At 36.1% G+C, this 23,888-nt stretch overlaps 1 protein-coding gene across 1 annotated transcript in view; it reads left to right on the top strand.

Annotated features, from left to right (window-relative positions):
• Positions 1 to 23,888, top strand: part of TSPAN8 (tetraspanin 8) — a 30,412-nt gene that overhangs the window by 3,093 nt on the left and 3,431 nt on the right. The window contains exons 2-7 of the mRNA XM_002752785.7: positions 9,268 to 9,330; positions 13,635 to 13,772; positions 15,239 to 15,313; positions 15,407 to 15,514; positions 20,081 to 20,212; positions 23,011 to 23,094. Of these exons, the coding sequence (XP_002752831.1) occupies positions 9,268 to 9,330; positions 13,635 to 13,772; positions 15,239 to 15,313; positions 15,407 to 15,514; positions 20,081 to 20,212; positions 23,011 to 23,094 (600 nt within the window). The remainder of the gene's footprint in view (positions 1 to 9,267; positions 9,331 to 13,634; positions 13,773 to 15,238; positions 15,314 to 15,406; positions 15,515 to 20,080; positions 20,213 to 23,010; positions 23,095 to 23,888) is intronic.

Below are 23,888 nucleotides of genomic sequence, written 5' to 3'. Positions count from 1 at the left end.
CACCCAAACCAGGAGCAATGTTCAAATTATGAAACAGTTAAAATATATCTTGGTGGTATTAAAACATCCTGGAAAGTGCTAATAGCTATTGTGAAGACATCAGAGGGCAGTGTTTCATTAAACAGCTAATCAGATATTTGGAATAGATCTGAATTCTCAAAGTAACAAAGGTAGTCTAGAAAGGGGTAGGTTACAGATTCAGGATTATTTACCTACCTACCTTGACAGGGTTTAAGTTAGATTGTAGAGGTCTATACCACACCACACCCAGATATTACGATTGCTTTCCTGGGGAGCTCTCATTATTATTGTTATTATTATTATTATTGGGATGGAGTCTCACTCTGTTCCCCAGGCTAGAGCACAGTGGCACAAACTCAGCTCACTGCAGCCTCCACCTCCTGGGTTCTAGTGATTTTCCTACCTCAGCCTCTTGAGTAGCTGGGATTATAGGCATGCACCACCACGCCAGCTAATTTTTTTGTATTTTTAGTAGAGACAAGGTTTCGCCATATTGTCCAGGCTGGTCTTGAACTCCTGACCTCAAGTGATCCTCCCACCTTGGCTTCTCAAAGTGCCAGATTACAGGCATGAGCCACCACGCCAGGCAGAAGCTCTTATCATTTTATGGTTATATTATTTGTTTGTTTCTTTGATAATAGAGACAAGTCTTTATGGTGCTGTAGGTTTCAGTTAGACCTTTGTAATGTCCCTTGGCTATTCCTACCACCAGCATATGTGGTGGGATTTACAATCTCTACATAAGAGATTTTGAAATGGAATCTTTCAGTGAGAGCAACAGTTACAAAACCCAGTCATAACTTCTTAGCCAACAGGTGACATCAATATTTCAAATTAAAATATAGGCAGCAGGAGTCATCTCTGAGGTTAGGGAAGGTTCCTACTTTTACTCTCCCTTCTACGTCCAGCTCAGAGCTCTCAGCTGGAGTTTTACCATTCTTCATAGGAAGTTAGCAATTTGTCACAATCCTAATGTTTACTTAAGTAAAAATTTTAATGATTCCACTGATGTGGTTTTCTTATAGATGCCCAAGGCCTTATGTTTTCAAATGCATTCTTCCAGGTATAACTTGCAAAACTGAGCCTTTGCAAAGTAGAGCCAGATGTTGAAATATCGCTTAGATATGCATATGGTCATTTAATCTAAACAGACCAGGCTCTTTTCAAGGACAACTTGAAATATACCACATAAGTATATGGTGATTTCCATTTGTTAGAATTACTAATTGAAGAAAAACATGTACAAGTGAAAGTTATTCCTGATCACTAATGCTAGAGTTTGATGCAAGTTAGAGAACTGTAAGTACTGCAGATAATACACAAATTACAGGTACAAAACCTATTTCCCTAAGTCTTGTTTCAAAAATAGATGAAATGCCCCAATTTTTAAATGCTCCTCTCAGTTAGTTCAAGCCTGGGATACTGTAGATGCTTATGGTGCCTTAGGGGTCTGAGTAAGTATGAAACATGGGGCCTCTGGCTGGTGGATGCAGTGGAATAATGACCAGAGACAGAGAGCTATGGAGAGGCCAGCTCTTAATGAAGGAAAGCAGAATGAGATATATTATCAATCCCAAATGAGTCATAGGGAGGAGTCAAATTGTAAAGCTGAATATATTAGTAACTGAAGGAAGTTAATGCTTGATGAGGTTTGAGGAGAGCAGAAAGAAGTTGGAACTTGCGGGGAGTCCAGGATCCAGAGTTTCAGTACTCATCATTGTATTTTATGTGATGTTCAGGCCCTGAGACTGGATGTGCTGAGAGCAATTAAAAGATTGGAGGCAAAGCAGACATAACCCTGAGACAGTGGTACACTAAAAAGAATAGGATATGATTTTATTGTGTCCGTTGATGAAATCTTTCAAGATGATAACCTAAGAATGGCTGAAATGTATGAATTTAGTAAATATAGTGGTTGCCTAGCCCTATGTAATTAGCATGGAGCTAAAGCATCAGAGCCCACTGGTTGATAGAGCAGGCTGAACGTCAGCTCCTTCATCGGTAGCTGTGCTTCTCTGGGGAAAATGGTTAACCTCTCTGTGCTTTTATTGTCCTCATCTGTAAAAATGGGGATAGGAGTAGTATCTACCTTGTGGGTTTGTGGTGTTGATTAAATAAGTTAATACATATAAAGAAGTACGAATTAACACTAGATAAATATTTAAGAAAAAGGCATTTCAACCAGTATTTTATAGGCATTTTTATGAAGCAGAAATATGTAAACATTTGGCATAGTGATGAATAAATTTAAATGTCGAGTTTTGAAACAAAGAGGAAATAAGATAGAAGAACTATAATAAGGCAGAAATTCTTCTATCATAAAGTAAGGGAATGGAGAAAAAGTGAATTTTGTAAACAGACTGAGATTCCAATCCTGAATCTACCCCTTCTTTTTCTGGGCTATGTCCCTTGGCTTTTCCATGCTCCTGTCTTCGCATTTGTAAAATAAAAATGATCATTTTACCTGGCAGGATTAATTGTAAAGATCAACTGAGCTATTTTATGAAAACCTGTAACCAAGGACTGACCATCAAAAATAGCACAATTCACATATTTTTCCTGATTCCAAATATTGTAATTGCTTTTTCATTTAAAACTATTAGAATCGATTGTGATGGTATTTCATATGTAATAGACTATAAAAATGTAAATATAATTTTAGCCCTACTCTGACCCTCCTCTCATCTCACAGGGTGAGGAATCTGCAGGGGTAGAGGATATGTCAACCCCGAGGCTCGCTTTCACTTTGAATATTTAGGACCCAAATTTCCCTGCCCAAATGCCCTGAGAATTCTAAATCAAACCTTTTCCTCCAGGTGATTAAATGGGCACATTTTTCAAGGTAGGAAGATAGGACATATGTTTTCTGTGTGCATTACTTTGAGTTATAACTTCCTCATATAATGCCCTGTGGCCTGTGGGCTGTCATTTGTATTTTTTTTCCCAGACTTTTCAAATGGATGTATATGTCTACAGGTGTTACTTATTTGAAAGTTACACTTTTGAAACAACATGGTAAGAATATTACTAAATTTGCATCTTTTTTTATTCAGAAACATCAGGATACAGATTAAATGCTGAACATTCATCTCTCTCTAGATGTTTTAAAGCTAAATGAATGTTAGTGGTTACTGAGGCCCTATTTGTGTGAGGAAAAAAATGTAGTTAATTTATTTTCCCTAAAATTAGAGTTATTTAAAAATTAGAATTTGCAGCACTTATACTGAGTGCTTGTTAGAAGATGCACGTGAATGCAACCATGGAGACACACGGAGTATACATTTAACACTTGTATTAATCTGTTTTCATGCTACTGATAAGACTGCTACTGATATGTGAGACTGATAATTTATAAATACAAAGAGGTTTAATGGGCTCACAGTTCCACGTAGCTGGGGAGGCCTCACAATCATGGTGAAAGATTAAAAGCACGTCTTACATGGCAGCAGGGAAGAGAGAATGACAGCCAAGTGAAAGGGGTTTCCCCTTATAAAACCATCAGATCTTGTGAGACTTATTCACTGCCACAAGAACAATATGAAGGAAACCACCTGCATGATTCAATTATCTCCCACTGTGTCCCTAGTACAATATGTGGGAATTATGGGAGCTACAATACAAGTTGAAATTTGGGTGGGGGACACAGCTAAACCATATAGACACTCAATACAATAAACACCATTCATATGGGGCTGAAGATTTTTTAAAAACCATGATTGCAGAGTCTGCTATAAGTTGGAGATTTTAATTTACTCCACTGGTTTACAGCATCAGAAAATCCAATATTGCATGAGGCTTAGTAGATCAGAACTGCATTAGGCCATGCCTGTAAAGGGAATGCACATTCTACTCTTAATAAACTCTGAATCACAATTTGTCTCATCTTCATCAAGGAAATCCAGCAGAAGGCCTAATAAAAAATACTGTTGAACAAGTGAAAGATATTGTTACCCTGAAGACTTAGAGGGCAAGCACACATCCGTGAAAGAAATACTCTAGAATCCTAAAAAAAATGTATGTAGAAATTGGTATCCACAATCTGATGCTAGAAAGTAACCCCTCATGAAACAGTGGATGGAGGCATAAGAGAAGATAAATTTTATTGGAAAACCATGGGATGAGATCAAAAGGGAAATGGATAAAATACATAAGAACTTCAAGTAAACTACAAACATAATAGCAGAATTAAACTTAACTGTAGAGATCATATTAGATAAAGGACAAGCTCTCCCATAGGAAAATCAAAAAATAAATCAAAATGTTGTGAAAGAAGATAATAGATACAGACAACAGAGAATGGAAACCCAAAATAAGCTGTACTCCTAAAAAAGAGAACAAAATAAATGGAGCAAAACAATAAATCAATATATGAAAATTTTGTGGAGCTGAAAGCATACCTTGTATGCAGGTGGCAAGTGCCGGTTCTACTCCAATGAAAGAAGACATCTATGCCTAAATAAATATTAAGAAAAGTACTAACTTAGATAAAGAAACATCTTACAAATGTCTAGATACAAATGACAAAAAAGAAAACAACCAAATAATGCATGAACAAAAATAAGGCTGATGATAGTTTTCTCCTATTGTAACCCTGAAAATCAGAAGACAATGGAGCAGTGTCTGCTGAGCATTCAGAGCCTTTCACAAATGAATAAGAGAGAAAGATATCTTCAGGTATTCACATTGCAAAATTTACTGAAACATATCCAAAATGATTAAGGTATGAGTAAAAATGGATAGTTGAAGCATGGGAAAACCATGGTTAAACGGCTAACCATTTTAGGTCTGGAAATAAAGAAGTCACGTCTAAATAGTTGTATTTTTTGTTATCTCAAATGTAAATTGAGAGGATATTTTAAAAGAGATGTAATAGAAAATAGCAATTTAGTAACATTTACTCTGCAGTAAAACCCAAGACTGATTACACGAAATAACATTTATTGGATTACATGGAAGAAACACTATTAGGGATAAAGAATAGTAAATGCAAACTCCATTAATTCAGCTTAACACAATTTAACCCACCTCTCAGATTTTGATAACGCAGGAAGGAAAAGAAAAACAGGGATACAGGGGATCTAAATGATTCAAAAAGCAAAGTATATTTAATACATTTCTAATAAGCTTTGTGCCTCTTGAGACTTTGTTGTCTTTTCTAATATCTCTGAATCTTTAGAAATTGATGAAAGAAATGAAAACAACAAAAAACTTCCCAAATAACAATCCTACAGTCTGCATTCTCTTACCACAATACAATTGAGGACTTTTAAATAAATATTTAGTAAAAGAAGAAACTTGAAAATTAGCAATAACAGTAGCAGCAGCAGTACAGTCCTAGTTTGTTAGGGCTTTTGGCTTATTTTTTATTCCCTCAGGGGAAGCACAAAAAGCGGTTTCTTAAGCTTCTCTACAAGGTTTCCATTTTGGGACCAAAAATGATGTAGTTCCAAATTCACTCCTCCTCATAACACAGCATTTTCAGTATTCTCCAAACACACTTCAAAAAACACCCAAATAAAAAGAATTTGGAGGGAAGGAGTAGGGATTGGAGACACATTATCAGAGAGGAGGAAAAATCAACATGCTACCTTTATCTTTGTTCTAGATATTATCTTCCTTTTTTTTTTTTCCTGGTATTTTATGGTCTTCAGGGTCTGCCTGTTCTTAGTCTGCTTGGGCTGTCATAACAAAATACTGTAGACTGGGTGGCTTAAACAACAGAAATTAATTTTCTTATAGTTCTGGAGGCCAGGAAGGTTAAGATTAAGGTGCCAGCCAATTGAGTTTCTGCTGAGGACCCTCTTTCTGTGGCCATCTTCTCATCATGTTCTCATATGTCCTTTCCCAGGGTGACAGTGGAGAAAGAAAGATTTCTCTCATCTAAGGTCACCAGTTCTATCAGATTAGGACCCATTTTCAAGACCTAATTTAATCTTAATTATTTTCTAAAAGCCTATCATCAAAAACAGTTGCATTGGAGGTTAGGATTTCGACATATGAATTTTATGGAGACACAATTCAGTCATTGTAAGCAAATATCAAAATTGCCTAATTTCTTAGAATGCTGGTTCAGACCAACTGCATCCAGATTCCATAAAATGAAGGCCGTTCTGTGAGAGCTGAGTGAAAACCACGATGATTCTCTTCAAAGAGAAACCAGAAGCAAGGGAAAGGTAGGCCTAGTCAGTTCTGCAGGGTCGTGGAATGACCATACTAACCCATTTCACTTTTATAGTGTTATCAACAGAAAGTAGGACAGAGCAGCCATTTATTTATTAAATTATGCTTTTAATTGTTTAAAACAGTATAAAAACATTAGGGAACAAGCCCTAAAATCTAAACTGGGTAAAAGGCTCCAAGAACCATTATGATGGTCAATCTTTTAACAATCGGATGAAGTAGTTTCGTATTATTCATGACTCAAAGATGGTCATTCTTGATAGAAAATAAGTTTACCTTTAAAATCATTCAACGAAGTTATGAATAATTTAATGATATTGGAGTGATATTTACATGGGAATTTTTCCACTCAGATGAGTATGATATACTCTAAGCATTTATTTCATTTTTAAAATGAAGTTTGAAGAAAAGGTAGAGTTAGGGATGGAAATGATACTTTGGCTAGCTTCAAAGTTCCTGAAAAAATTGTCTAACTCTGAAGATTAGTTGGGCAAAATATTTTTGACTACTGAAACAATTGGGTACTCTTACTTTTTTTTATATACATATAGTACTGAGAGCTAGGCTTTTTTTTTTTTTAGAAAGGAAAGAAGAAAAGAGAAAAAAAGGAGTGAAGGAGGGGAAGAAAGAGGAACAAAAAGAAGGAGAGAGAATGGGAATGTTGCTTTATTCTAAAAATGGATATTAATAATGGCTGATCAATATTTTGTATATTTAAAGTGGAGAATGCATATTTTGTGTATTTAAAATGGAGAGCTCTATAAATATTTATTAAGTTTACTTGTTCCAGATCTGAGTTCAAGTCCTGGTTGTCCTCATCAATTTTCTGTCTCGTTGAGTCTAAATCTCTTTATGGGTCTTATGTATCTGGGTGTTAGGATCGTTAGCTCTTATTGTTGCATTGATCCTTTTACCACTATATCTTTGTTACTTTGAAATCTATTTTACCAGATGTGAGAATTGCAACTCCTGCTTTTTATTTATTTATTTATTTTTGCTTTCCATTTGGTTGGTAAGTCTTTCTCCATCCCTTTGTTTTGAGTCTTTGTGTATCTTTGGATGTGAAATGGGTCTGGATGCAGCATACCGTTAGGTTTTGGCTATATATTTTGATTGGGGGATTTAGTCGACTTAAATTTAGGGTTACTGCCATTTGGTGTTAAGAGTACCAATTGGGTACTCTTAAATTTTAATGTTACAGAAAACTTTCAGTGGCTGAGAAGACTAAAAGTTGCTATCTGAGGGGCAGATAAGATTGATTTAATAAGATTTATGAATGATTTAATGTCTAAATACCTTTAAAAAGTAAATAGTAATACACGATCTAAAAAGTTAAAGTTTAAAAGAAACACACAGAATTCTTACTAAACTCTTACTAAGAATTCTTAAAGTTTGTCCTTGCTAGTTTGATAAATAGTAGGAAATAGTACTAATCATAATAGTTACAAGTTTCATTAGTTATAGCTAAAGGCCAGAGTGACTATTAAGCCAATCATTATAAATCTACTTGTGAAAGAGAAGAAAAAGAAAGACGATAATCAGTGAACAAACTAAACAACAAACAAAAAATTCAGTTGGTTTGAAATTACTGAAAATCTCAGAGGATCTCATTATCATTTGACATAAATTATCACTCACAAACTGATTAACAAAGAACTGCTAAAATGAGCATTTGTCTTCATTTGCAAATGAAATTAGGATTTAGTGAAAGGATACTATAAAAACTCAGGATTGGAGAAGTAAGGAAAGTTTTCGAATACAAAAGCAGTGTTTTTTAATCATTTGTATTTTATCATGTAAGTGTGTCTATGTGTGTGTATGAGATAATTGCATAGATTATTTGGTGGTTAAAGAGCTTTGGTGTTTAATTACATTAGTTTGAGGAGTTGAAGTATGTTGTAAAGGTAGGTTGCTTAGGAATTGCTCCGGATTTTCATGAAGTGATAATTAGCACCCAGGATTCCAATTTCTTCATTAAAAATGAGGGGTTTAGACCTAGATAATTTTCAAGATCTTTTAGGGACCACAGAGTCTATGGTTACTCAGCTACTCATTGTTCTTCCTATTCCTTAACAGAGCCCTTGTCTCTATTTTCCTTACAAACTTAATGAGAAAGCATTAAAAGTGCTGTTTGGGGGTTCTAGGCGTATGTCTCAACCATGCATGAAAGCAACGATACTCCCAGGACATTTGTCTGTCAGAGCACAGCAAGGTCAGAATTGTCTACTAAGTCCTTCAAGGCCTGCTGTGTCTGGTATGGTACTAGTCTGGCTCTTACCATCTCTATCTAATAATAAGTCTTTGATTTTTGTTTTTGAAGCCACAATGCATAACTCTTTTTTTTTAAACCCTGAAAGACAAGACTTTTCCTTACACTAAAACGTGTTTTACATTTTATTGTGTTGGCATTGGTCCAAATTAAATAATCTGGTAAAGTCATTAAAGGAATTTAAGACTTTAAGTTCTGTCCTTCATTGTTCCTTTTCTCTGAGTAAACTTTACCACCTAAAAGAGATTGTTTTTAAAAGAGTTTATTTGGGTTCAAAAACTGTTGATTGTTATATAGCCTTGTTGCTTAACTGCACATCTTGTCAAATGTTCTACTTTTTCCTGTCTATCCCAACTTCTTCCTTCCTCTTGAATCTTGAATGAATGGTGATTAGTCAGTCATTCGCCATTTTCCTGGTCCAATATAGCTTCTCACAAACAAACTTAGAGGCATGATAAGGATATTTTTTCTTTAAACCATTGTTACTTTTCTTTTGTATGCTAGCAGAAACATAGGGCTAGAATTACATGGAAAATAATCATTCCAGTTCTAATGCAGATAACTTCTTGTCCATAGACCTGTGAGTGAATTGTGGATGAGAAATAAGAGTTATTCTCTTCAAACTTACAAATTACAATGTAACATTTCTACAATACTCTGTATATGAATATGTCTAATTTATGTCTTCCAGGTTGTGACAGTATAGTCAATCATAAACTACTGTCGCTGGATAGATGGGAGGGTGTGGAATCAGTTTCATTTGATCCTAATTATATTCTCACTTTTTTTCTCTGCAGCTATGTGGTATCGTAATCCTGGCATTAGCAATATGGGTACGAGTAAGCAATGATGCTCAAGAGGTAAATGTGCAAAAACAAGTCACCCTTTTCCCAATGTAGTTTATTTCTTTTATAATAATGAAAGTTATGACAATAATAGTAATAAACTTGTCTAAAGTGTTTTTCTTGACTGCTTTATGTAATCACTTCTGCTGTTACGTGATTTTATAATTCAGTTCAATCAATCAAAATTACTATGTGGCTGGCACTGTGCTAGGTGTGGAAAAACCCTTCTAGAGAATGGAGGTGTTATTCAAAAAATTCCGTGAAATACATGTGGGAAGGGGCCAAAGTGGAAATTTTCCTCCTTTACTATTTGTTTAAGGCCAGCCGAGGTACAGCTTGAGGATACAGGCTACCTCTCCTTCTCACCAAGAACAATTTTTATAATAGAATGTATTGGCAATAACTTAGTTGTTTCCAAGGTGTTTGGTCCAAAAGGAAAGAAGATGAGACGTTCTTTTGGGGAAGAAGAATTTGAATCTGTGTTTTAAAGGCAACAAAGTACAAGGATAGTTATTATTTATCTGTGGCAACTGACAGTGAAGGTAACCGCTTGCCACTAGTGGCTGATTGCGCTGGTGTAGCTCTGTAATTAGCTGGGGATGTCCAGATTCTTGCTATCTGTATAAGATTAACATGACCCATTTTCCTCCCACACACACCATTCCATGTCCCATGGCAAAGCTCTTACCCAGATCTACAGGTCTGGAAGAAGTGTATTCCATATGGTTAATTCCGGCCTCACCTGTTGGACTCCACATGTGTGGCGTCTGTTCCATGCCACATTATCACAAATGTGGAAAGAATTGGGGGTAGGAGGAAGAGGGGAGTGTGCAGGGGTTATGCTGTCAGTTTTATGAAACATAATGCCACCCTGGCATTATTTCCTGGCTCCTGTCCTTTTATTTTTTTCTCTCCTCTCTTCTTTTCTGGGGCATCCCTCCCAGCAAATTCTTATTCTAACACATCCAGAGCCATTTATTTGTTCCTTGTTTTCTGGGCTCTTGCCACTGGTCAGGATCACCTCTTCTACTGCTAAAGCCTTATTTAACTTATTTGCCCACATGAAGAGAGTTTCTCCTCTCTGAGAAGAAATTTGATTCCAAGTTGATAATTACTGCGAGATTATTAAGCCAGCAATTAGGAAAATGCATTTTCTACTAAAACGTATTATGCCATGGTGAAGCTAAATACCTTTTAGCACAACCCAGTGGAAAGAAAGATGAAAAGGGAATTAACGTCTGCTGTTTTCTTGCTACAGTGGGTGGCTTTTCCGAAAATTTATTTCTCACATCTTTCTGGATTTTTTTTTTTCTCTCTCTCCTGTTCTTTTCCTTTTAAAATTTGCTTTCTGTCCTTAAAGAGCCCAGAGAACCACAGTGGCAGTTAGCAGCTTTCACATTCTGTGCCTCACCATGGTGAAGAAATTGGGTGGGAGACGGTGTGGCAGCTTTTTAGTAACATCCTAGACCATCAGGATTTCACTTACTGTTTTCTACTGATGACTGTGACTTCCTGACAGCCTGGAGTTCTGGTGTTTGAGACCAAGAAGAGCATTTGAAAATGTGCAGAATTTTCATCCTGTAGAATCCTAAGTCTGACTTTGGGGCTCATAATTAAGTGCAGAGATTAACAGTCACCTAATTACAGGGTGCTTTGGCATCTTCAAGGTGTGTGTGCAGCCTGCAATTTATTTTATTTTATTATTTTACTTCCTGTTGATATTTTCTTTCCCTCCCAGCGCTTCTGGTAAACAAATTTGCTGTTTAGTCTGTTTAAAAAAATTGCACATACTGAATGTATTAAAGGGGAACTATTGTTCCTGAGAGAGTGCTACTCCACATCTGGGGATATGAATGAATTAATAGAGCTAGACAGCATCTTTAGTTACATTTTGACTCATGCTTCATCAGCCTTTCACCCTGAACAAAAGCCAGTGTCTGCCAGGACAACATTAACCAGCTTGACTTATATATATAAAATTGGCTTGATTTGTATTTATCTTAAGACAGTGACAAAGAATCAAGACTGAGCAAAGAGCTGAATTTCTTATTAGTGAAAAAACAGAGGTAGCTGTTTTGGAAGGAAAAACATGAGCATAAACACACAAAAGGAGGATGTCAGGGAAATGACATCTTTTTGCTGAAGTATCTCAGTATCTTATAGGGACCCTTTTTTCTACCTCAGGATAAACTTAGCACCATGAGGAAAAGCACATGGGCAGCCATCCTTGTCCCAAGAGGTCCCTCTGATCCAGAGGATTCCTGAGTCCTCATCTTTCAGGCCCGGCTCAATTTCTCTGTCTTTTAAATTCTCCCATTGTCCTAAGACACACAGGGACACAGTGTTCATTTAAGACATCTTTTCAAACCCTCCTGTGTCTCCCCTGGTGCAAACATCTGAACTCAGATTTCCACTTCATTCTTGAATAAGAATAACCACTTGTTGGGCTGGCCTTGGAACAATGGCCACTAGAGAGTCAATACACTGCTTTCTGGCTAGTCTCTGGCAGTGGGTTACCTTGCCCAGCTTAGCATCATAGAAGTATCTCACTACCTGCTGCACGAGTGCTGATCACGCTCTCTTGGGCTCACCTGTAGATATCTGAGCTATTATTTGTCTGGGATATCTGTTCTAACTTCTGATAACCCAGCTAGCGAGTTTACATCCTCTTACAGGGTTTGCCTGCAGTGGTTGCAGTATTCTAATGAGGCAATATTTAGCAGTAAGTCCACAGTGCTGGTTTCCTAACACTGCTATTTGTGTCACATCTGTTTTGATTCCAATGTCATGGCTGTTTATTAACAAAACTGATTTTTCAGCTATGATATTAATAAGAAAACAGTAACAAACAAACAGAAGCCCAATGAAATGAAAATCTTTAGGACATAACTAAGCTTTCAAACTAGGTAAATTGAAACATTATCTCTAAGCATAGACTTTTACAGACAAAGGAGGCCTTAGCTATCACAGAGAGGTTGACTCAATCCCCTTTTATAAATGGGGAAACTAGAGCCCAATAGATTGGGTGACTGTTCCAGGATTACAAACTTATTTATTAGGACCCTGACAGAATACAGATATTTGTTTTAATACTTTTATAACGTCAGCACACTCCTTCCTATTGATTGTTGAATAAAAGTTTCCTCTAGGCAATAAGAGGATTTAAAAAGCCTTGAAAAACGAAAATATTGTTAGAGCAGTAGCAATCATTTTTGTATTGACTATTAAGGGAGCTGATCTACATGTTATATAGCCCATTCTGGGAGGCAGAGGTTTTGAGTTAGTCTAGGTCTATCTAGAGACAGCCCAGTAGATAGAAGTGATAGAAGACAAATGGGCTACATATAGCGTTTATGCATAACACACGCACAAGGCTTTACTTTTTCATTGTGATTTACTTCTGGATAACTCCACTTAGGGAGGACAAGAGGTAGACTGAGGCTAGGTGTTATGAGGGTGATGAAGACAAGTATGTGTGTGTTGTTGGGAGAACTGAGTTATGCCTGATGGGTAGCCCTCCTGCTATAAAGGGCCCTAGGATTTTTTTTTTCCCCTTCGTATCTCATTAACAGTAAAAATAAAGAGTTTCTAGATGATTCTATGGACTATGACTTTGGGACAAAAGAGATAAAATTGATATGGAATATCAAGAACTTATTTTTTTAAATGAAGATACAAAGCATTTTTATTAGCCCATGGAAGTTCCCTCATGTCCCTTTTCAGTTAACTCTTGCTTTCCCTTCTGCCTTGCTCAAAGTCAAGCCCTGCTTTGATTTTTATAACCATACTTTTGCTTGTTCCTGAACTTTATATAAATGTAATCAGAAAGTATTTACTTTTTTCTATGGCTGTTTTAGCTCAGCGTAATCACTCTGAAATTCATTCATACTGTTGTGTCTATCAATAAGGAACTCGAACTTTTTAAAGAATTAAAAACCATAACAACACATGCTTTATAATGCTAATTTATATAGAATATGCAAAATATGTGAACCAAAGATCACATCAAGAGTAAAAGTAACTGTCCTAAGCTTTTTAAAATAGGGTTTTAAAAAACTTATTATATTTCTTCCACCCAGCTTTCAGCATATCATTTTAGAAAAATATAAGGTTGGAAACATTACTCAGGCAAGGAGCACTTCAGTGGAATGTGAGCTCCATGATGGTAAGGATTTGTACTTTTTAAGATCACTGATGTATTTCAGGGTCCTAGCACAGGAATTGACACATAGTAGGCACTCAATGGATATTTGTTGAATGAGCAAAATAAACTTCAAGGAAAGGAATTTTCTGCCATTAATCTCTTTTTTTAATTTTAGATTCTCAGCTCTGAAGATTTAGGCTCCAGCCCCTATGTTGCTGTAAACCTACTGATTGCTGTAGGTGCCGTCATCATGATTCTGGGCTTCCTGGGATGCTGTGGTGCTATAAGAGAAAGTCGCTGCATGCTTCTGTTGGTGAGTTCTCCAAACAAATCCCGGTGTCCAACCTTGAGACTCCAGAGGATTCTCTCCCATCCCTATTGTCTGTTAAAAGAACATGTCATGATTGATGAAACTCTAACTGTAACTTCTCCTTAGAAGGTTGGATTTTGGAAGCTAATATGGCTTACATTTGGTTTGGTTTGGCTTAGAAACTGGAGGATACTCTGAGAGGAGACAAATTTTAATGATTCATCCATTCATTCCTCACTCATTCAACAAGACTGCGTACCTCTGTGTGCCAGATATTGTGCTAAATGATACATAAGACCTTTAGAACCTACTAGGGAAGATTAATAAGTAAGCAAATAGCTACAGTGGGAGTGGCCCCAGAAGCAAAGGTCAAGACAGGGGATGGGACTTTCGAGCCAGGGCAGAAGTGAATAAGGTATTTGTATGAGTGAGGGTAGGAAGAGCTTTCTGGGAAGATGACCTGGCAGTATGGCTGGTGTGTTTGGGAACTGAGAAGCCTTGGGCATGGCAGGAGACCTGCAAAGACTGTTTCCAGTAAATGATGGAATATGAATCCCAGTGTGGGTTGTGGTAAGATCATAGGTTGTTCCATATGTCATGCTAAAAAAAGTTTAAAGGAATGAGATAATTAGAATTCTCTCTTAGAGTGCTTCAAGGAGGATAAATTGGGTTTGAATAATTCACAGGCATTCAGTTTTAACATATACAGTAGAAAATGGATATAGTAAAAATATTAGAAAAAAAATCAAGTGTTTATCAGATACAAATATGACACAGAAGTTTATCAGATCTAATCAAACTTATTCCTCTAATAAAATAAGGATTATATCAGTACCTGAAAAAAATGTTTACAACTGTTTGTTTATTACAAGGGACGGTAAAAACAGTTTTAAAGAGACTCTAATAACATTCCTACTGATTGCTTTTGATCAATAAGGCCTCATTTGCAATTGGTGAATTTAATTATTCAAGGAGCTTGTTTAAAAAAATAATCGTCTGTGGGCTGCATCCTTCAAAATTATGATTCAGTGTATCTGAGGCTGATTTCAGGAATCTATATATGTAATAAGATGCCAGATGATTCCGATAGTGGTGAAAATGCTGTTTCAAAGCCAGATCTGAGTTTGTGTTAGTTTGTGTTTGATGAAGAAAGCAGGAAGAAAATAATATTCCAATAAATTCATCTAAGTTTTCAAACTTCCTTCTAGTCAATATCATACAGATACCAATAGTTGTTTTGGTAATTTTTTTGTCTGAACTGCTTTCCTCAATCAATCTCTGAAGGACAGGTTGCTGAATAGTAATGAACCAGAATTTCCAGCTTGAAGTAAAAAGTGGAATAAATGAAGACTGACTGATACTCTCACTGTGGTATGACCTGAACTGTGGAGAGAAGTGCTGTGCCAAAATGTCCCCAGGTGTTACTGAATGCACTGAGGATAATGTATATTTCTTTCCCTCTTCTTCAGTTTTTCATAGGTTTGCTTGTGATCCTGCTACTGCAGGTGGCGGCAGGTATCCTAGGAGCTGCTTTCAAACCTGAGGTGTGTGCACAGATGTTTGAAAATTTTGAAAAGTCTGAAAAATTGAAATACTACCACGTGTATGAATAATGTAAAGTACTTTTCAATTTTCAGTATGATCGCATCTTGAATGAAACTCTCTATGAAAACACAAAGCTTTTGAGTACCACAGATGAAAGTGGAAAACAATTCCAACAAGTCATAATTGACTTTCAAGAAGAGGTACTTAGAATTTGTTGTTTATTTTAGAGAATTGGACATAGTTCTTCTGTGTTTAATTTTTAACTCATATATTTTTTAAAGATTGAAAAAAGTCTCCATTTTGCAGATTTTGATTATTCTGTCACCATGCAATAAGAAAAATCTAAGAATATTTATAATTACTTTCTCACCTCATACAAAGTTCTGAAGCAGTTTTGAAAGACAGAAATTAAGAAGATAAGTTTATGACAGGTTAAGCCTCGATTGAGTTAAATCAATAATAGTTTTAATATTTTCCATTTAAAAGGGTAATGTGTCTGAGAATCACCTTTCTTTCTCTCTCTCTCCTTTTTTTTTTTGAGACAGAGTCTCACTCTGTTACCCAGGCTGAAGTGCAATGGTGCATTCTCTGCTCACTGTAACCTCTGCCTCCCAAGGTTAAAGGATAAAGGTTCAAGTGATTTATCCTTCCTTAGCTTCCTGAGTAGCTGAGACTACAGGCATGCGCCACCACACCTGGCTCATTTTTGTATTTTTAGTAGAGATGGGGTTTCACCATGTCAGGTTGGTCTCAAACTACTGACCTCAGGTGATCCACCCGTCTTAGCCTCCCAAAGTGCTGGGATTACAGGGGTGAGCCATGGCACACAACCTCTCTCTCTTCTTTTTAAAAAAGAAGTGGGCCAGGTGCAGTGGCTCACACCTATAATCTTAGCACTTTGGGAGGCCGAGGTGGACGGATAATTTGAGGTCAGGTGTTTGAAACCAGCCTGACAACCGTGGTGAAACCCCATCTCTACTAAAAATACAAAAATTAGCAGTGCGTGGTGGTGCATGCCTGTAATCCCAGCTACTTGGGAGGCTGTGGCAGGAGAATCACTTGATCTCGGGATGCAGAGGTTGCAATGAGCCAAGATTGCACTCAGGCCTGAGTGACAGAGCGAGACGCTGTAAAAAAAAATTATTAATTATTTTAAGGACAGGGTGTCACTCTGTCACTCAGGCTGGAGTGCAGTAATATAATCATAGCTCACTGCAGATCTCCAATTTCGACCACCAGGGGCTCAAGTGATCTTCCCACCTCAAGTGAGCTTCCTGAGTAGCTGGGACCACAGGCATACAACACCACACCTGGCTACCTTTTTAAAAGTTATTATTATTATTATTAATAATATCACTATATTGCCTAGACTGGTCTCAAACTCCTGATCTCAAATGATCCTCCTGCCTTGGCCTCCCAAAGTGCTGGGATTACAAGCATGAGCAACCATGTCCAGCCTCTATTTTTCTCATTCTAAGCCTTCACTGCTTCTCTGTCTCATAAAATAGTAATAGCTAACATTAATTGCTACTATGTACAGTTTTTATATCCCATAGCTCATTTCATACCCACAACAACCCTACGGGATGGGTAATATCATTATTTTCATTAACCCCATTTTACAGATAAGGAGATTGGGATTTAGGGAGGTCTGGCAGCTACCAAGTGATGGCCTTGGAATTTGAAAATTGAAACCCAGATCTGTCTGACCAGTCTATTATTTTTTAAAATCAGTACACTGTTCTCTCATTTTTTTCTTTTCTTTAAAGTCAAATTTTGGGTAGGCATTGGAGGTCTTTTGCCATCTGGCTCCTACCAAATCTTTTAACTGTACTAAGTACTGCTCCCTAAAGAGTAAGCTGTAGTCCAGCCAGGTCTGTGTACTCAGGGTTCCTTGAACAATTCTGCCTTCTTTCCTTTGCATCGATTTCCATCCTTGGAGTGCTCTTACTACTTTTTCTTTCTAATATATACTTTAAAGTTTGACGAAAATGTTAGCTACTCTGTGGAATTCCTCCTAACCATACCATTCTTATTTTGAATTCCTATCACATTAACTACTTGTAGTAATATTCACTTCATGCATGTTATAGAAATTGACAGAATCTTAGGAGAGGCATGAATTTTATAGGTCATTCACTCTGACTTCTCATGATAAATATATTTTATATTTATGGTCATCTACCCTCAAATGAAATATTAAAGAGGTGAAAGTTTACTAATTTTTGCCCATCCTGCTTATATACAATCTTATGATTAGTATGTTCTTTCTTAGTTTGAAACAAAATCTGCCTTCCTAGGATTTATATCATTTAGTACTAGTTTTTCCAGAGTTTCAGAGGAAAAAAATATTGATGCTCTTATATATGATAGATTTTTCTTTGAGAATGGCTGTTGTTCCACTCCTAAAATCCTTGCTTTTCAAGTGGAAACATCCTTGGTTTCTCAAACTGTTTATCAGATAACATCTCATCCCCCAAGAACATTCACTAGTTCCTATTTGGATAGATTCTGGCTTTATTTCCCCTCCTCCTCCCCTTTCCCCTCCCCCTCCCCCTCCTCCTCCCCTCCTCCTCTCCCTCCCCTTTCTCCTCCTCCCCCTCCTCCTCCCCATGCCCCCCTCCTTCTTCTTCTTCTTCCTTTCCTCTTCCTTCTTCTTCTTCTTCTCCTTTCTCCCTCTTCTTCCTGCTCCTCTTCTTCTCCTCTTCCTCCTCCCTCTTCCTCTTCTTCTTCTCCACTATGCTATATATATATATATATATATATGCTTCTTTGAGAAAAGAATCCTACCACCACAAACTCTGGCTGGATGACCTGACCTGGAGTCCATAACACATTGACAGAAGCTGCAGACACTGAAGCTTTCTCTTTGGTTTTCAGGATCTCCAACAGAAATTTCCTGTTAACATACTAGTGGAATGCACCCCTCTTGTATTCTTGCTCATGATTATTTGTCTAGAGGTGTTGTATCATTCAGTGCATAGTACCGTTTTCATCCAGCTGTTTATACCACTTTCAAGTCCTGACCAACTTCTTCCCTAACTGCTCCTATCTCTGGCCTAGTGACCCAATATTGTGACAAGTTTTAACTTTCTCAACTTCTACCCTCTCACCTGTGGTATGTCTCTATGACTCCCTAAGGAGTCCTGAGGTCTACCATATTCCAAATATGAGCTGATCTGTGGGTGAGAATATACATTTTATAGTGGAACTTAATTTACATTTGACAGAGGGTGTCTGTATCAATTAATACCACCCAAGATTATGTAGTCAGAAAGAATAAACAATGAATCATCTCTACCATGGGAACAGGAAAAAAGGTTGTTTCAAGAGTACCCTCCTTGGTAGTACTGACCTTGAAATAAACTGAAATTCCCAGCTGTTCATCATATAAACATCAGTTGAGTAATGTTTTTGTGTAACTCAGTCTTTGGGCCCAAGTACAAGACTTCATATCTGCCTCAGTTGAATTTGTTAGTTTATATCTGTTGTTTGAACTATCTTTGAAATTTGACTCTGTTCTCCAGCATATTAATCATCACTCCTCGCTCTACATCAATGACAGAATTGAAAAGATATTTTCTATTTATTCAATTCAGTGATTACAATGCTGAAATATCATGTTCCTGTGAGAGCACTACAGAAACAACACCTACAGAAAACAATAAAAATAAAAACAATAAAAGCAAATGCATTATTGAGTGCTTTCTTCAAGCTGGGACTTCTTATTGTTAAATGGATTTTCTCACGTTTATCTTTGTGATAAATCTGTAAATTAAATGCTATTTTTAGCAACTGCTATTATCTGTATTTTACAGATGAACAAACTTTGGCACAGAGGTTTAACTAGCGTGGGTAATAAACATCATCACTGCCCAGGAAATGAAAATTTTTTCAATATCTTAGAATTGCAATGTATCAGAGCTGGGAAGATCACTCATTCTTGGCTCTGTTTTATACAGTTGTATTTCCCCCCCATTTCTACATGAAGTGTTTTCCCCCTTATAGAGCAGTTGGAAGCAAGATGGAAATAATTATGTATCTCCCATCTAATAATATTATGCGCTACATGCCCTGATTCTTGGGGTTATCACTTCCTGGTTTTCCTTCTTCAAACATGGCTACAAAACCTCTTTCCTCTCTTTTTAGCGTTTTTCCATGGATCAGTTGATTCTGGGGCTGTAACTTGGCTGATATTATGCTGAGATCTTAATTATTCATTTGTGTTCCCACCCATATTTTAAAGATGTTCATAAAATTCAAGCTTATGGGAGGCTTCTTGAGCATCGATTTTGGTCTTTGCAATACCTGTCATCTTTTCCCTCCTCTCTTTCAAAAGTGATCTGAGATCATGGAGTGGAAATTTCACTTTTAAAACTTCATGTGTCTTTTGAGCAACAATTCTTTAAGGAAATGTGTTTCACTCTCTTGTGAATTCTTTGGAAACTTCTTTGACAATGTCTAAGTTATGCAGCTCTGACTTGGCCCCTTTCTTCTCTCATTAAAAACTATAGGTAACTTTTTCATCTTCCCAACTTCTTCAGATTTTTGAATCTGCAACTGCATTCTTCCATCATTAATGTAAATATCAAAAAGAAAAAATCCTTATTTTTTTCTTCTACATTTAGAAAAGTGAAAGGTGACTTATGTGGTATTTTAGCACAATAACCATTTTAATAATGATTTCAGAAATTTCTAATTTAACATATTGCCAATGTTTTTAGTCTTCTTACTGACTGCTTTTCATTCTACCTTTTATCAAACAGTTTAAATGCTGTGGTTTGGTAAATGGAGCTGCAGATTGGGGAAATAATTTTCAACAATATCCCAAATTATGTGAATGTCAAGATGTACAGGAACTGTGCACCAATTATAATGGGAAACGTGTTTACAAAGAGGTGAGAACTAAATCACATTTGGTACAATAAGTAATTTTGTTACTTCATTTTCACAATGGAAATCTCTACAAAAAATTTAAATTCATCAAGTACAATGGAAATCATGATATAAAAATCTCAGGAATTTCTCAAATTAAAAAAAAAATCCTTATTTAAAGATCAAAGCAGGTAGACTTCATTTCTTCTATGAGTCTGGCATCATTTAAGCCCAACCTTAATAGGTCAAAGAAACATTCTACAATGTTTGCCCTCATGGAGCCAATGCTCAACTAAGAAAGAGAGAAAGATAATTAGGCAACTTTCATCCAATGGTCTACTGGTATCTTTTGGATAGGGATTGGCGCAAGCTGTTATGAAGCCCCATCTAACTTAGTCTGTGAGGTTCAGGGTATGGCTTCATGCGGAACATGACATCTGTCCCTTCGTAAGCTGTTCCTTCAGCTTAGAAGAAATGTGTACAAAAATCACAGTTGATATGCGTGTTTCATTTATTTGCTGTTATTCTTCAGTGCCTACTACATGTCAGACAGACCCTTGCTAGGATCAGAAATGCTTCTGGCTCCTCTAGGAGATTAAAATCTAGCTGAGAGGCAGATACATGAAAAACCATTGTAAATCACAAGGAATTAATATTAATATCTATAATAACTGAAGATTATTTTTAATCTAGAATTGTTTTGGTTTAGCAAGTGATACTGAGATTAATTTATAAAAGGAAATAGAGAGTATCTCAGAGGAAACTTCGCTCTCCCTACTGATTTTTTTGCTGATCTAATCAAAATTAAAGAGGCTCTGCCCTGAAGGGGAATTGCTGTCATTAATACTTAATGTATGTGGCTAATATTTAAAGCAACTCAAGAAGCAATCTACCAGACTACAGTGCTACTGTGTTTTTCATTGTCCAAGTAATATTACTAAAAAAGTTTATATTCTCCCTGCTCCCCTCCTCCCCACCTAATGTTAGTGACACAATATTTACCAGGAAAAGGGGAAATAAATATGGTGTAAATGAACATAGTTTCCACTTAGGATAATGAGGAGATCAGTAAATTCAATTGCAGATTGCTATTTGTCTCCTGTTTAAATTCAACTCAAAGATATTTTTCCTCAAGACAGATTCTGAAAAGCCCCTGGAATTATGCTAAAAAAACCCTACTAGATATTTTCTGTAGGTTCACACATAATTCAGCTGAATATAGGCTAATAGCTACACCAGCTTCCTAAAAGGAAGGTTGTAAATTCATAAAATGCTCCCATCTGCCGTGTGTCATTTGCAAGAAATCTGGTAAAATAAGAAATCTGGAATGGCCATAATTCACATTTCTTTTTCTTCTCTTCCTTTTGCCAAGATAACCTCATTATCCTAGGGAAGAGGAAGGGAAAAATCCCTGAAACATAATGAATGTACTTACTACATATAATCATTAACCTCATTGTTAACCCTAAATGACATAATGATTTCCTTGAATGTTTACCACTTTGGATTCCATGTGAATGGAGAAACTCATTAGATTCAGAAAAGAAGAGGAAAGATCATTTAGCTTTTTGGAAGACTTTTATTTTATTTAAAAAATAGTAATGTTTTGTTAGCCCTTTGCACATATATGACCATCAGAGGGACAATATATTTTAGGGCAGTACAAAAATAACACTATCATATTGTATAGTCTTTTTTCATTTAAAAAATTCTTCCCATAATTTACAATTCTTGACGTTATTAGGTCTAGTCCAAAATGTTTTAAGCATGAAAATGCATGCTGGATTGAATACATTTCAAAAACGTAACAGAGAGTCAACTTCCTAAATCCTCTTTTTTTTAATCTAAAAATGGCATAATGGTAGACATGGTAATTTTTTTTTTTTTTTTGAGATAAAAATAACACTGATAAATATTGAGGGATTTTGAAAGTATCTTGTTTTGTCTAGCAATGGTGACCTCACACCTGGTATCCTAGCACTCTCAGAGGCTGAAGCAGGTGGATTGCTTGAGCCCAGGAGTTCAAGATAAGCCTGGGCAACATGGCAAAATCCCGTCTCTATGAAACACAACAAAAATTAGCCAAGCATGGTGGCACATGCTTACAGTTCACCTACCTGGGAGGCTAAGGTGGGAGGATCACTGGAGCCCAGGAAGTCAAGGCTGCAGTGACCCAAGATTGCACCTCTGCACTTCAGCTTGGGGGCTGGAGGGAGACCCTGTCTCAAAGAAAAAAAAAGAAAGAAAATACCTTGTTTTAAAAATAAAAATTTGTAATATTAATAGCTAAAACCTCAACCAGGAACCTCTCTGTTGTAGATTACAAACCTAAAATATCCATAATCAAGGTGGTATCAGTTCTAAAATGAGTAAAGTTAAGAAAAAATTATTTATTAACATTTTATTTATAACATTTTATGTTATAAATTAACATTTTATTTATTTATAATTATAACATTTTATGTTGTAAAATGTATAGCTTTATTGACTATAAAATTTATAGTATAAATTATAAAATCTATCACTTGAGGATATGTTCATGAAAAATCATTATTTAAAATTATTAATCCCTAGAATCAACAATTAGGCAGTCAAGCAAAATTTTGTTCCTCAAATGCTTTTTAATGTATAAACAAACCACAAAAGTTATAACCTTTTGAAGCAAAAGTGAAGCAGGGAGTGAAAGGAATGATCCAGTTCCTTATTGTTGAGTATGCTTCTTGATAGCAATGTAAAAAGTCAACCAGATGAATAAAAATTTTGATTAATATAAGGTCAAATTTTTCTGAGAGGTAACTTTTTATGTTTTGTTTTTTAACAGCCCTGTATTTCTTTCATAAAAAACCTATTGGCAAAAAATGTGATTATAGTTATTGGAATAGCATTTGGACTGGCAGTTGTTGAGGTACAGTATAATCTTGTATTACTGACTCTTCATTTATTCCCTTGCTTGTTCATTAATTCTAACAAATATTGATGGTGAACAAATAAACAACAAAAGACACAACAACCATAAAAAAAACCCAGATGCTTTAGAAAAGCACTGGGTAATAAAGGCCCACCATCTACCTCATTTAGCTGGAGTCTGAGGGGGAGATTACAGTCTTATGAACTGTGAGCATGGCTGAGACTCTTGCTTCTGAATGACCTCTCTATTGAGAAAAAGAGTTAATTTTCACATACTTCTTAGTGACACGTATCCTTTTCTCATTGAAAACTAGCACAGGGGTTAAAAGTTTCCTAATTTAGAAGAAAAAGTACCAAAGAAAGCAAAATTTGACCATTACATTTTCTTATTCTGATTTTGAAACAGAAAATAAAAACTCAATTAAGAGTGTGAGGAGCTATTTCCTTGTAACGTACTGTATTTTAGCGAAATCTAACAAGTCCTAAATAGTAGAGGCAATTGCCTCTGATTTCCTCTGCTTAAGTACTATTTACTATTGACTCACTTGAACAAATTTTCAAGGAAAATTGAGGCTTATGTCTTACTTTCATGACTTTAATTATTGATGTTGAAAAAATATCCTGCATAGGATTTTTATCTTAATGAACTTTCTTCAAAAAAAAAAAAACAAAAAACAAAAAAACCCTGAAAGACACTTTTCACATGGCCTAAAAATCTTTGCCAAGAACATGAATTAAAACTGCTTCAGAGAAGCATTTTGGAATCATCCCAAATCTTGGGTATTTTGATAT

The sequence above is a fragment of the Callithrix jacchus genome, chromosome 9 (genome assembly GCF_049354715.1).
Source record: "Callithrix jacchus isolate 240 chromosome 9, calJac240_pri, whole genome shotgun sequence".
Lineage (NCBI taxonomy): Eukaryota > Metazoa > Chordata > Mammalia > Primates > Cebidae > Callithrix > Callithrix jacchus.
Note: the sequence above shows the minus strand (reverse complement) of the source record. Positions and strands in the feature narration are given on the sequence as shown.